Below are 12648 nucleotides of genomic sequence, written 5' to 3'. Positions count from 1 at the left end.
ATGGTAGTAAGTGTCTGAAGCTGCTCAGCCTTTGACCTACTGCTTTCTCAGAGTCTCCACTTGCAAGTACAGTTCTGGGATCTGCCAAGGATTAGGGTAGGGGTTAGTCACAGATACTTGAGTTCTCCCTTCTTTCCTTTTTGGGATTTCTACCCTCATTTTTTCTACCTGTTCTGTCAGCTTCAAACTCTTTCCTCTGACTTCTCTAGCCAGTAAAACTGTAGCTTTTGCATGAGGCCCTTGTAGAGCCATGCAGAATGGGGAGTGTCTTAAGTCAAAAAGTAGCAGAAATGCAAATTTTACCCAGAGTGGTTCCTGTCTTTCAAGCCTTTGCTCTCCTTTCATTTCTTCCTGATTTTGATCACGCTTCAGTGCCACAAATCATGTTTGACACTTGTACAGCACTTATAATTATTACCTATTTGAGGGTTAGTCCAATATACACTTCTCTGCTGTTATTATATGTCCCACCTCACCACTATTGCTTTTTTTAAAAAGATTTATTTATTTTGTATTTATTTCTCTACCTACTCCCCTCCCCCAGTTGTCTGCTTTCTGTGTCCATTCACTGTGTGTTCTTTTGTGTCTTCTTCTATTCTTGTCAGTGGCACAGCAATCAGTGTCTCTTTTTGTTGCATCATCTTGTTGTGTCAGCTCTCCGTGTGTGCGGCGCCACTCCTGGGCAGGCTGCACTTTCTTTCATGCTGGGCGGCTCTCCTTATGGGGCGCACTCCTTGCGCGTGGGGCTCCCCTACGCAGGGGACACCCCTGTGTGGCACAGCACTCCTTGCACACATCAGCACTGCACGTGGGCCAGCTCCACAAGGGTCGAGGAGGTCCTGGGTTTGAACCGCAGACCTCCCATGTGTAGGTGGACACACTGTCCATTGAGCCAAGTCCACTTCCCCACTATTGCTTTTTGGTCACATTACTTAACCTCCCTGAGCCATAGTTTCCTTATCTAGAAAAATGTGGATAAACAATAACCATGTCATAGAGTTCTTGAGAAGATAAAGATAAAATGGGCAAATGTGTGTAAATTGTTTGTTTACATATTGGGCACACAATAGGTGCCTAGCAAAGACTAACTCTAGGGATTTTCGGTAAATGCTGAGTCAAACTTGAAAAATGCTTACCCTTGTATTGATTATATAACTTGACAAAACTCAAAAGAAGTTCTGTATTTTTACTTCTCAACTATTTTGGCACTATTTTGAATATTTTTTGAACATATCTTGTTAGTGATATATGTAACTCATTTGCTTTGGTATTTCAAGTGATTCTAATTTTCTTGTTATTTGAAGATAATCTGCAAAATGGCTCCAATGCTGAGCAAGAGCACAGTTGAACGCCTGCTTCTCCCTCGATTCTGTGAATTGTGTGGCGATGGGAAGCTCTTTCAAGTTCGGAAGGTTGGAACATATAGTTTCAAAACTCGTAAAAATTTCAAAATTAATTCCTCTAAAGTTTCTGGACTTCTTCAGTAGAAACAGTCTAGAAGGAAAAATGTGACTAGTGTGAGCTGCATTAGAAAAATATCTGAACTGTGTTGCCAGTCTTTACTGTCATAGGGGATACCTGGAGATAAGATTTTGTGTGACTAAACTTGCTGCCGTGAGGCATAGGTGGTGAGTTTTAGAGCTTCTTGGCTTGGATTAGGTGCAAGACTTGTGCAAAGTCTTTCCTTTTCTAGAGTGATTAATTCCAGAACCATCTGTTACCTTTGCAGGACCTCCCAGCCTCTATCCCTTCTTTCCTGTTAGTCACATCACCTGGGTGTCAGATTCTTCCTTTTGAAGGCCATTGCCGTGCCTCCTTAGCAGCCTCGTCTCACACCTTGCTGCTTAACTGGCCAGCTCCCCATCTGGTCTCTCATCATGACTCATAGCAGGACAATAGGTCTCATTTACTGTGCAAAGAACGTTAAGGATCTCTTTTGCCCTGTTGCATATAAGTATTATGTATCAAGATCAATTTGGAGCAAGAAAGTGCTAGAATTTAGTTACTCTTTTGCTAGTCTTCTGTTTTGATGCACAGAGGCACCTAGCTTTGTGCCTGTGGGTGATGGGCCCTGGGCTTGGTCAGTGCTTGTTAGCTGCCTGCCTAGAGCTGTAATTGCCTCCATGGTTCTTGCTTGTTAGCTTTTCCAATTTGTTAAGATGAAAAGAAAGCTAAGAATAATGAGTATGCTTTTTGCCTTTTTAAGGTGTGTGCTACAAATTTTGGTGATATTTGTCATGCCGTTGGACAAGAAGCCACTGAGAAGTTTTTGGTATGTGAAATTTTATCCGTTGTAATTGCTGATTCACTTCTTAGTGCCCTTTCAAAATCATTTGTAGAGTTTTGTATTTATGATTCTGTTAATTTTGAAGGCAGCTCAATTTTGCACTCATCGGTTTTGAATTTCTCAACTTCTGAAGGCAACATTTTTCATAAGCAGTAGGCAGCTGGTCTCCCTAGCCCCTCCCCACTGCTCTCTCTAGAGCACTGCTCCACCACCTCACTCCTGGGCTTCCAAACCATGGGACTTGCTTCTCAGACCCTTAGTGGGCTTCAGGTCCCTTCACAGCTGCCTTTCTTACCTTACTTCTAGTCACCTTTCTCCATTCTGAACACTGCCCTGGCCCAGATGGGTCTCACCTTTGGCTATATCTGAACCTTGGGGCAGGGAGCGGAGGGAGGATGAAAATTCAGATGCCCCACTATTCAGTAGGTCAGGGTAGGGCCCAGGCACCTGCATTTTTAGTGAGTCTTTTTGCGGTGCCATTGGGCAGCGGTGTAGAGGATCACTTCCCCTGCCAAGTCAGGTGACTGCTCCCTGGAGATCCTCTGCCTTTTCCCATCTCCACCACTCTGCTCTTTACTGCCCCTCTCCCCGAGTGTCCTCTCTACCTGGAGGGACCCTGCTCAAACTTCAATCCTGGCTTGCATATGCCTCTGTTGAATTTTTTCTTGATTAGATGTGCTTACCTGCTGTGCCAGCAAGCATTAGTTGCTCCCCATCCAGCCTTTCCGAACATTTTGTTCAGAGTCTGCTGTATCCCTTATCACACCTCATTATCGTTTTGCTAACTTGGGGGTGCTAGAGGACACCTAGCCCAGTGCCTGGCACCTATAGAACTGCATTCAGTAAGAGTCGATAACTTATATTTGAAAGGATATGCTACCTGCAGGGTTGGAATTTAGCTTCAAAAAGTATAATCTTTAAATTGATTTTTAAAATTTATGTTCTGAAGCTTTTTTATTTAAAATGTAAGCCATGTCAATATAGTTCTAACCCAAGAATAATTTTTAATTGGTTGTAGCTTTGAATGTATACCGAGTATTATTTTCTACTTAATGCATTTGAATGAAGAACAGCAGTGACCAACATGCTAATCCTTCTATAGATAGATATTTCCACAATCATAAAATCCCATTTGTGAAACATTTGAGTCTGATTATTTTAAGTTAGCATATTAAAACTTTTTAAGGTTAAGTTTTAAAGGAGGACATAATCATGACTTTCATGCAGGTATAAGATGACCTTGTATCAAAGATTTAATTCATTTATCAGTGAGGTAACCAATAAGATATTACAGCTGGTTTAATGAAGAACTCCAAGAACTCCACACATTTTTGGTCAGACCAAGGAATACTGAAATGAATTTATAAATAAATTTGGAACCGGTCATTGTCCAGAGTGATAATCAGTTGAATTCAGTCAGACACAATTTGCATTTCTGTGGACAGGAGTTCTTTGGATTGCTCTCAGTTTTTAACAACTTACCTTCTGTCAGTACAAAGTTGTAAAATAAACTCTATAGTCAAAGACAAAGATAATCTGGATTGGTCAGCTGGTAGGGACACCCACTAAATTGCCAAGTCTTTCACAATTTTTCTCTGCGCGTCACATAATAAATTTTCTAACTTTGGGTTGGGGGGCAGTTCCTCTATTATCCTGTTAAATTTAATGAGTCAATTTCTAAAATTAAGAGAGAAAGGAGGAAAAAAAAGAGATAAAGGAAATGTTTCTTTCTTCTACTTATCATAATTTGTATCTGTTTCAAATGATTCCTTCCAGAGCAGTGTATTTTCCTCTTCTTTGTCACTAATTTATTGGTCTTCTGTAACTATTCCCACTAGAATGGGGTCTGCCCGTCCTAAGGGTGACCAAGCCTGAGCAGCACTGTTTTATTGTAGATCCCCAAGTTTGTGGAACTCTGCTCAGATAATGTCTGGGGAATGCGGAAAGCCTGCGCCGAGGGCTTCATGGCTGTGTCCTACAGCACGTCGCCCGAGGTCCGAAGAGCCCAGCTTTCCCCTCTCTTCATCAGGCTCATCAGCGACCCCTGTCGATGGGTAGGTGCAGAACGCGTCTTGTCAAACCTTGACCCCATACTTTATCAACTGCTGTTCCCCAGCAAGGTTTCGGGTCTTTCCGTGGCTTCTGGACTTGGGTCTGTTTATTTTGTCCTTTCAGTAACAGAATGGCATAATCAGATTTAGACCTTTGGGAGATCAGAGCACCCAAAATCTCAAAGGCTTTGTTAAATGCCAAGACAGTGGCACACATCTCAATACATTTTAGTGACTGAATATCATAGAAAACAGAATTCAGAAGGAAAAAACTGTAGTTGTGAGTTGTTATCTCTTCTGTTACTATCATAGACATGCCTCGGGATTATTAATAAGGTCTGTTTAAGTACTTTATGAAGTCTGATGTTGTTAGATGTGGAATTAATATTCTGGGAGAATAGATTTGCACATATATAATCTATAATGAGGATAAACTCCTTATTTTCTGTTTAAAAATAGTTTATTTTGAATTTAGGAAATAGCTGAGACAGCAGTCAGGGTGCTTCGGCAGCCCGTGGCTGACAGCGGTGCCAGCCAGCCGTCTCTTCCTCCCGCGGGCACGTGGCCTCTGCTGCGCTCACCTCGTTGTTCCCTCTGGTTCCAGGTGCGCCAGGCCGCCTTCCAGTCCCTCGGGCCCTTCATCTCCACCTTTGCCAACCCCTCTAGGGCTGGACTCTATATTCGAGAAGACGGTACCCTGACCATCCGACCCCCAGCCTCTGGTTCCCCCGCTCAGGACAGCTGTGCAGCCACCTCCTCAGCCAGGTAAGCTCCAAGCAGGACACATCGCCAGGACACCCCTCTTCACCGCAAGCGTCCACCTCAAATCCTGGCAATTATCTTATCTTGAGTTTTAGTAATAGTGACCTTCTGGGCAAGATGGAATATTAGAGCTTTAATTATGTAAAGAAGCAAAAGTAATTGCAATAATGATTTTGAAACATGACTACTGGGTTATAAATAATGAAGCTACTGTGTCTCCTAAATGTAGATAAAATATTCATCGAGAGCAGTGATTAAATAACCTGTAAAGCACATTTTCTCTTACTTTTTGATTAATGAAGTTCTTTTGGTAATTTACATAGGGAAAAAACGTGGTCTCTTGAACGCCCTTTTAGGATGTAGGATATCGTCCTCATGTAAAAGTAACAATCCTGATCCTCCATTAGTCGGTCCGACATGGTTTTCCTAGGATGGCGGCTGGCCTTGGTTTTCTATCCCATTCCTCAGGGTGATGGGTACACACCAACAAGACCGTCTGGGGTCTACCTCATTTCGTAAGCATCTCTCCATTGTCACTATTATACAGGAAGAGTGAGAGTGGATCATTTGGCATCTCAGATGGAACATGTCCTTCTTGAGATTGAGCCACCACTCCTTCCTTCCTTCTTCCGTTACAGTTCATTGTGCTCCTGCTCTCTGTCAGGCCCAATTGCAACATCTTCCTCGGCAAGACTCTCTTTGTGGCTGACAACCGGTCAGCACTCACAAGTTTTAGCACTTTTATTTTCTCATGGCTGCCCCCTGGTGGAGGTACTAATGAGCAATAAATGGATGAAGTCTTGCTACTGAAAGTATGTGCAGAAAACAGGGCCAATTTGCCCTCGCATTGCTGACCTTTCTTGTGCTGCCGTATTTTCAGTGCACATAATCCTCCCAGCAGGGCAAGGGAGGCCAATTGAACCTTTTAACCTCTTGGAATTTTTACCCTCTGGCCCGGGGAGACACAGGAGGTCAGTAGCCAGGGAAGGGAAGAGAACCAGGCTGGCAAGGGTGTGATCTTATGCTGTTCCCATTGTGAGTCCAGTCGGTGTGGTGCTAAAAGTTTGCTTCCTCCCATTTGCCTTAGTTCAAGAAAGCTTGTGCCCATAGAGCCAGATCTATCAACAGAAGGGACATTGGCAGAGGCCAGTGATTCCCTCCATTCCAGCAGCTCCTCCACTGGCCTACTGGAGAGCCCAGTGGAGGGCTCTGCCCTGGCTGGAGATGAGTTGACCAGGCTTTCCGCAGAAGCCAGTGCCTTCTCGAAGCTTCCTGACACCAAAGACCTCCCCACCAGCAGCCACCCTGTACCCGATTCCTGGGCCTGCCCAGGAGGAAGCTCTGAAGACGCGTTCAGTAACTTCCTCTACTGGCGCACTCCTCTCCCTGACATAAGCAAGGACTTAGCGCTGCTTCGGAGTGAGGAAGAAGGCTGCAGCCAACCTGACACTGTGCCTACCAGCTGTGTGGCCAGCAGTGAGATTCAGAAAGTCCTGGATAGTCTGCAGGAACATATGATGAGTGACCCAGATGTTCAAGGTAAATGCTGTCGGTTGTAATTGTAGAGGAAACAGGGCACTGCTGGGTTGTGAGTGCACATCCCCGCTTCTTTCATCCTCGGGCGTGTTTGTGGACCGATGCTTGTGCGTGTGTACCTGTCTTCATTTGCTCTAGGCACCTGTTGAGAGGAGGGACTTGATCAGTCTCATCACAGCTAGAACAGAGACATCTCTGCACCGAGACCCAAGCAAGGAGCCGGCCTCCTGGTGCTGCCGATGCGCACGCAGGTGACAGCCAGCTCTAATAGAGAAGTGGACAGTTCTTAGGCATGTCTGGAGCAGTGGGAATTTCATTAGCTCCATGGACACCACTATCTCATTCCCACATTATAATGCCCTTTCCACTTACAGACAGCTGAGGATGGTGCTCCTTTTGGAGCCTATTAACTCAGTCCTCAGCTGAACTTTCAGGTTTTTGTCTTTGTAAGGCAAGGAAAAATACAACTCCTTCTTTGGGGTATTTTTCATTTTATGACTAGTGCTCCCACTGAGTGTCTGATCTGAGAACCAGACCTTGCAATCCATATCCATTATCACTACTCTTTTCTTTCTCTAAACAGTGTTACATTTGTATTCTTCTTTGAGTTGGAGAAACTAAAAAAAAACAACACTTGCTGCTGTTGCTGGGCAAAGATTTGTGAAGCTTTCAGGAAAGAAAATCCAGTTAGCCTTTTGATTATTTTTTTGTCCTTAAATTTGAAAAGGAAATTAAGTCAGCGTTGGCTGAAGATTCCTTCAGCACGTGTAGTATTTCACTTCTAACAGTAACAGATCTGTTTTTGGAAAACCCATTTCTGAAATGCAGGAGTCCCCGGTGCCAGGACCTGGGTGAGGTGCCGGGCACAGAGACGGCTGGCACAGCGAGGCCCCCCTGGTCTAGCTGAGGGGCTGTGTTGTCAACACCTGCCCGGTGCAGGGTGTGGCGAGGGCTGGGATAGAAGTGGGCATGGCATGTACCAGAGGAACAGCGCAGGAAGTAGGCCACTCCTAGGGACAGAGGAGGGGTCTGGGAGAGGACCTTGCAGAGCAGGGGACATTTGACTTGGGCTCTAAAGAATGGCTAGGAACCCCTATCTAGAGAAGTCTAGGGATGAGCCTCAGAGGCTGCTTTTAGTTCCCAAACAATTATATACATAATTCCTTTCTAAGAAAGGGCCCAGAGCTCAAAGCGATCTGTGACCCCAAAAGATTGAGAAATAAAGACCAGCCTGTGTATTTGTATACTGACCGTGGCTGGAAATGCCACTTGGGCCATTGGGAAGGACCCCATTTGCTGGTTTGCTCTAAGGAGGTAGGGCTGTGCCCTGGGTGCAGTGGGGAGCCAGATACAAGCCCTAAAAAATCTAATGACTCTTGGGGCCTGTGGAACTTGGCCAGTAAAAAACAGGATGCAGGAACAGTATGTGTATGTGTGTGTTGGGTTTGGGGAGGTTGAGGGCATGGAAACATCCAGTTTCTTTTTCCAGAAAGGCAGCTACTGTTGAGGAGGATGGGCAGGCAGCAGTGCTGTGGGTGGGGAGGCAGGGGCCGCTGGGGTAAGGTGGGCAAGATCCTCACTCATCTTCCCTGAATGGGTGTGTGTGTGTGGTGTGTAATGGAAAGGTGGCTGGACTGCTCTGCAAAAGGGGCAGCAGGACCCCTTTCCCTGAGTGGGCAGACCTCCCCCGTAGCCTTGCTCAGTAACATCGTGTCGTCTTTCTTTGGAGATGACGGAGGTGAGCTCTGATTTTCCTAACTGAGGCTTCTCAAGTTCCGATGTGATCCGCGGGCTTGGCGTTGGTTGCTGTGGGTGGTGTTAGTGGACATAGGTGCCAGCACCTTGCCGAGAGGTGGCTCTGAAACTCCGGGGTGCGATGACTGCATCCTCTAACCTCGGGAATAGATTTGAGCCATGTGTGTGTCTAGTGCACACACTTTCTGTGGCTTCATGCACACTGTGTTGTTTTGAAGAAAGACTCCTCTGAAATGAACTCCCCCAAACCAAATAACGCTATTAAAATCCTGGAAACTTCTCTTCCCACAGCTCAAGTTCAGGTATTATCAGCTGCACTTAGAGCTGCACAGCTGGACTCCGTGAATGAGTCCGAGAGTAAACCAATAGAAGATCTAAATGAAGTGTCCATTTCGGATCCTCGCTCTGCCTCTGGAAATCAGATCACTCTGTCTGCTTCATCATCTCAGAATGAGCTATCCGTGGGCAGGATATTACAAAGCACAGTAAGTAGCTGCCCTATCCCTCAGCCACTGAGGATGTGACAGAAATCACAAAGCTGCATTTTCCTTTATTAATATACCCCAGCAGAGATGATAAATGGCAAATTTAATTTTATTCTTAAGGTCATGTTTTGGATAACTAGACAACCAATCAATCCGGTGATTGAGAACTCTGATTCTCTTCCACAAAAACAAGGATGGGGAGACCAAAAAGTACCTTCCCTCTTTTCCAAAGACGTTGAGAACTGCTTCTTAGGGGCATTAACTGTATAGGCATTCTATGCCACTGGTAACAGAACCTCGCCTCGTTTAGTGATAGTGTGGGATGAATTCATGCAATTCATGGAATTCCAAGTTGACAGAGGCCTGTGGCTTGATCATCCTATTGAACCCCTCATTTTTATCAGCTTACAGAAGCTTTTTAATACATGGTTGCTCCAGCAGTGACACTGCATGGCTTTCCTTAGAAGAGAGATTTTGAAAAATCAGTGACGACCTACAGTTTGCCATCTTTTTTTCCAGCACTGTGGAACCAGCCCTTGTGAGACAGGGGTCCCTGCAGCAGGGGTGAGAAGGGAGCCTGTGACTTGTTTCCTTACTTAGGTTTCTCTAGAAGCTGCCTAGCTCTTCTGCCTTCCTAATTCTTCCTCAGCTTCCATGTAGACCTCTTTGAGCTGGGGCCTTTCACAGGGAGGGGAGACTGGAGAATTAAACTTAGAGAGGGGCTGGTGGTCTGGAAGCCACGGCCCCTCTGCCCCTTGGCCCTCTCATGCACTGTGGCAGAGGAGCTCTGCAAACCCAGGTCCCCAGGCCCAGAACGCCAGCTGCTACTCCAGCTACCCACCTTACAATTTTATTTTGCTGATGAATCTAACTTATCACTTCCCTTGCCACCCAGGCCTCCTCCAATAAAACAAAACAAAAATTTAAAAAGCCCAAATTCAAAATGTTTATATGAGTCCTGTAAGGTTGTCTCTGATTACTAAAAAAAGGCAGTGATAGCCTATTTTGCTAGTTTGTTTTTTTTAAAAAAAGGGCATGGAAACTCGTGTTATTTTTATTACCGGGAATGAGAAAAATTACATATGTTAGGTAGATCGTTATGGCTGTGTTTACCTTAATGAACTATGTGGTATTTGAACATCATATACAGAAGTAAAAAAAAAAAAAAGAGCTGATTCAAAATCAGTTCTTTTAAGTAAAGTATTTCAAAAGGTTTGGGTAGTTGAGCCCTTGTCTCCTAGTTTGGGATGTTAAAACTCTTGACTTAGCATATTTGACTCCAAAGTTCCAATGGGATCTGTCAGAATACTTCCAGTTGCAAAAGAAGGAACGAGGAACAGAAAAACTCAGGGAGGCTTAAATGGGGAGGAATGTGTTCTCTCCCAGGAGGAGACAGGAAGCTGAGGGTGGGAGGCTCCAGGGTGGGTTAGCGCAGCGACTTGGTGTTGGCATCTTCCACCCTTCTGTGCTGCCATCTTGTAGTATGTTGGCTTTGTCCTGACGGTCTCATGTTGCCCTGAAAATGCCATGGAAGAAGAGGGACTCTCTCCCACTTGTCTCTTTGAAGAGCAAGGAGAACCCATCCAGGACCACTCCTCCCTGCCCCCTCCCCGCCCCCTCCCCAGGTTCCCCTCGCTCTCACTGGCCACTTTACATTCTGCGCTCGTGGGGTTAGTGCAGCCAGTGGGTGGAGAACATGCTTGCAGAGGAGGGTAAGTGGCCTGGGCGACTCAGGGTTCTGCCAGGAAGGAAGGCAGAGGCAGGGCAGTGAGTGCTAGCTCGTGGCCAGACAGCTCACCGCTGCAGAGGGAGTCCCTGGGGGATGAACGCCAGATACCTTTTGGGGTTGCCTTGTCTCACGTTGGGTTACTTCAACTCAATCTGGTGCCTGGAATAAGTGTTGTACATAATGGTTTCACTGAAAACTTTGGAATAAAATTAATCCCTAAAAGGATAATAATTGATTCCAGTGGCATATTTTATTAGTATATGGGAATTTATTAACTTGGCAATGAGATCTTAGATCATCATACCAAAATATTTCTATTTTATCAGGTCCTCTGTTAAAATAAACAGTACATTTCAGTGTAATCCTTGGGAGTTGAAGGTTCTGGTAGCATGCCTCAGAGCAAACGAAGCATCTATTGGTATATTATTCGACTTTCCTGAGTCATATATTGAGCTGATTTGTCAGAATCCATTAAGCTGGTAGACAGTATGACATTTCAAGTGCAAGTAGGAAATCCATGTTATGGTTGAAGGAGAAGGTCAGGTCCATCTCAGTTAATGTTAATCAATGATCAGAGACCAATATGTCACTGTGGAATGTTCCTGCTCATTTTAATTGTTAACCTAACGGAAAGGTTCATCAGCAAACATTAGGAGTGTTTGTACATGTGAAAAATCGAGAACACTTTTCCAAGTAAATACTCTTTATCAGCTCCATCTTCTCCCTCGAATTACATGCGCCTTCCCCCCTTGCACTGCTCAGGTCCAGCGCTGCCTTAGCATCCCCAAGAAGTGCTGCGGGCGCTTGCTCCACATTTCTTGCAAACCTCATCCTTCCTTTGGGATTGCCTCTGCCTTACATATGTGACTGTGACTTGAGGACATTGGCTAACCACACTAGGGACGCTTGGGTGTGAAGACTGATGTTGTTGGCCTTCATCTTTGTGTAGGGACCTCTAGCAGTCTTGAAATTATAAGGATCGTATCCATTTTCCTAAACACTTACAATGACATGTCTATACAGTTATCACATAGAGCTGGACAAATGTATTTTTTTAGCGTCCGGAGAGAGAGAGACCACTGACTTCTGGAGAAGCTGTGGTCGTGATTTGCAGATGTCCTCTCTGGCACTGAAAGAGGTTTCTTTGAAGGGGAAGTGCTAGAACAGCTTCCTCCTTGGCCAGAAATGGATAACCTGCCCCTTCTACCCTGCAGGGTCCGGGCGAATCCTGCCGGGGAGCCAGGGGCCATCCGCAGACTGAGCAGAGGCACCACCCAACCCTGCCTGAGGACAAGAAGCCTCAGTCACAGGTCTGTGACAACGCTGAATGCTTCTCGAAAAGAAAGGCAACACTCAACATTTTCTGAAGGTTAAATTTAAGATGGCCTTGGAACCAAAACGTTTATCTTTGCAACAATATTAAATCATATATGTCCTTCTGTGAACTAGAATGGATGTATGTTACTACTGTAGGGTGGTGGGAAAGTGGACAAGCATGGGAAAAATACACTTAATGTAACCTATGGACTGTGGTTAACAGCAGTACTCTAATATTCTTGCGTCAATGCTAGAGATGTACTGTGTTGATAATAGGGGATATGGAAGAAATATGCCCAGTGTACGCTGTGGCCCCGAGTTAGTGGTAATAGCCTGCTGATATTATCTCATAATCTGTAACAAATGCTTCACAACAGTGTGGTCTTGGTGAAGGGGTATTGTGTGGGAATTCTACACATGAGCATGATTGTCTTGTAAGTTCACAATTTCTGTAATAAAAATATGTTTAAAATTAATCACATATCTTAGTTCATAAACTGTGTTACTAATATTTCCTCTTTGGCTTAAAAAAAGTGAATTCTAAAGCTTTGGTTAAAGTCCTCTGAATAATCTAGAATAGTATTTTAATAAAGCAAACCAAATTTAGAGTTTTAACATCTATACATTAATATTTAATATCTGTTTATATAAGTCATTTTGCTCTTTTTTTTGTCTGAAGACAGCTTTATTTGTTGAACCATGTTTGACTTGGTTGTGTCGTGTGGA

The 12648-nt window shown here is 44.6% G+C and overlaps 1 protein-coding gene across 5 annotated transcripts in view; it reads left to right on the top strand.

Annotated features, from left to right (window-relative positions):
* Window positions 1–12648, top strand: part of LOC101434491 (serine/threonine-protein phosphatase 4 regulatory subunit 1-like) — a 112954-nt gene that overhangs the window by 90463 nt on the left and 9843 nt on the right. For 3 of the 5 annotated variants that reach the window (XM_058287259.2, XM_058287258.1, XM_071211799.1), the window contains 7 exons: window positions 1305–1412; window positions 2207–2272; window positions 4183–4341; window positions 4943–5103; window positions 6188–6639; window positions 8683–8876; window positions 11820–11915. In XM_058287259.2, the coding sequence (XP_058143242.1) occupies window positions 1305–1412; window positions 2207–2272; window positions 4183–4341; window positions 4943–5103; window positions 6188–6639; window positions 8683–8876; window positions 11820–11915 (1236 nt within the window). The remainder of the gene's footprint in view (window positions 1–1304; window positions 1413–2206; window positions 2273–4182; window positions 4342–4942; window positions 5104–6187; window positions 6640–8682; window positions 8877–11819; window positions 11916–12648) is intronic. The other 2 variants (XM_071211798.1, XM_071211797.1) reach the window with 1 other exon arrangement.

The sequence above is a fragment of the Dasypus novemcinctus genome, chromosome 24 (genome assembly GCF_030445035.2).
Source record: "Dasypus novemcinctus isolate mDasNov1 chromosome 24, mDasNov1.1.hap2, whole genome shotgun sequence".
In the NCBI taxonomy this organism is placed as follows: Eukaryota; Metazoa; Chordata; class Mammalia; order Cingulata; family Dasypodidae; genus Dasypus; species Dasypus novemcinctus.
Note: the sequence above shows the minus strand (reverse complement) of the source record. Positions and strands in the feature narration are given on the sequence as shown.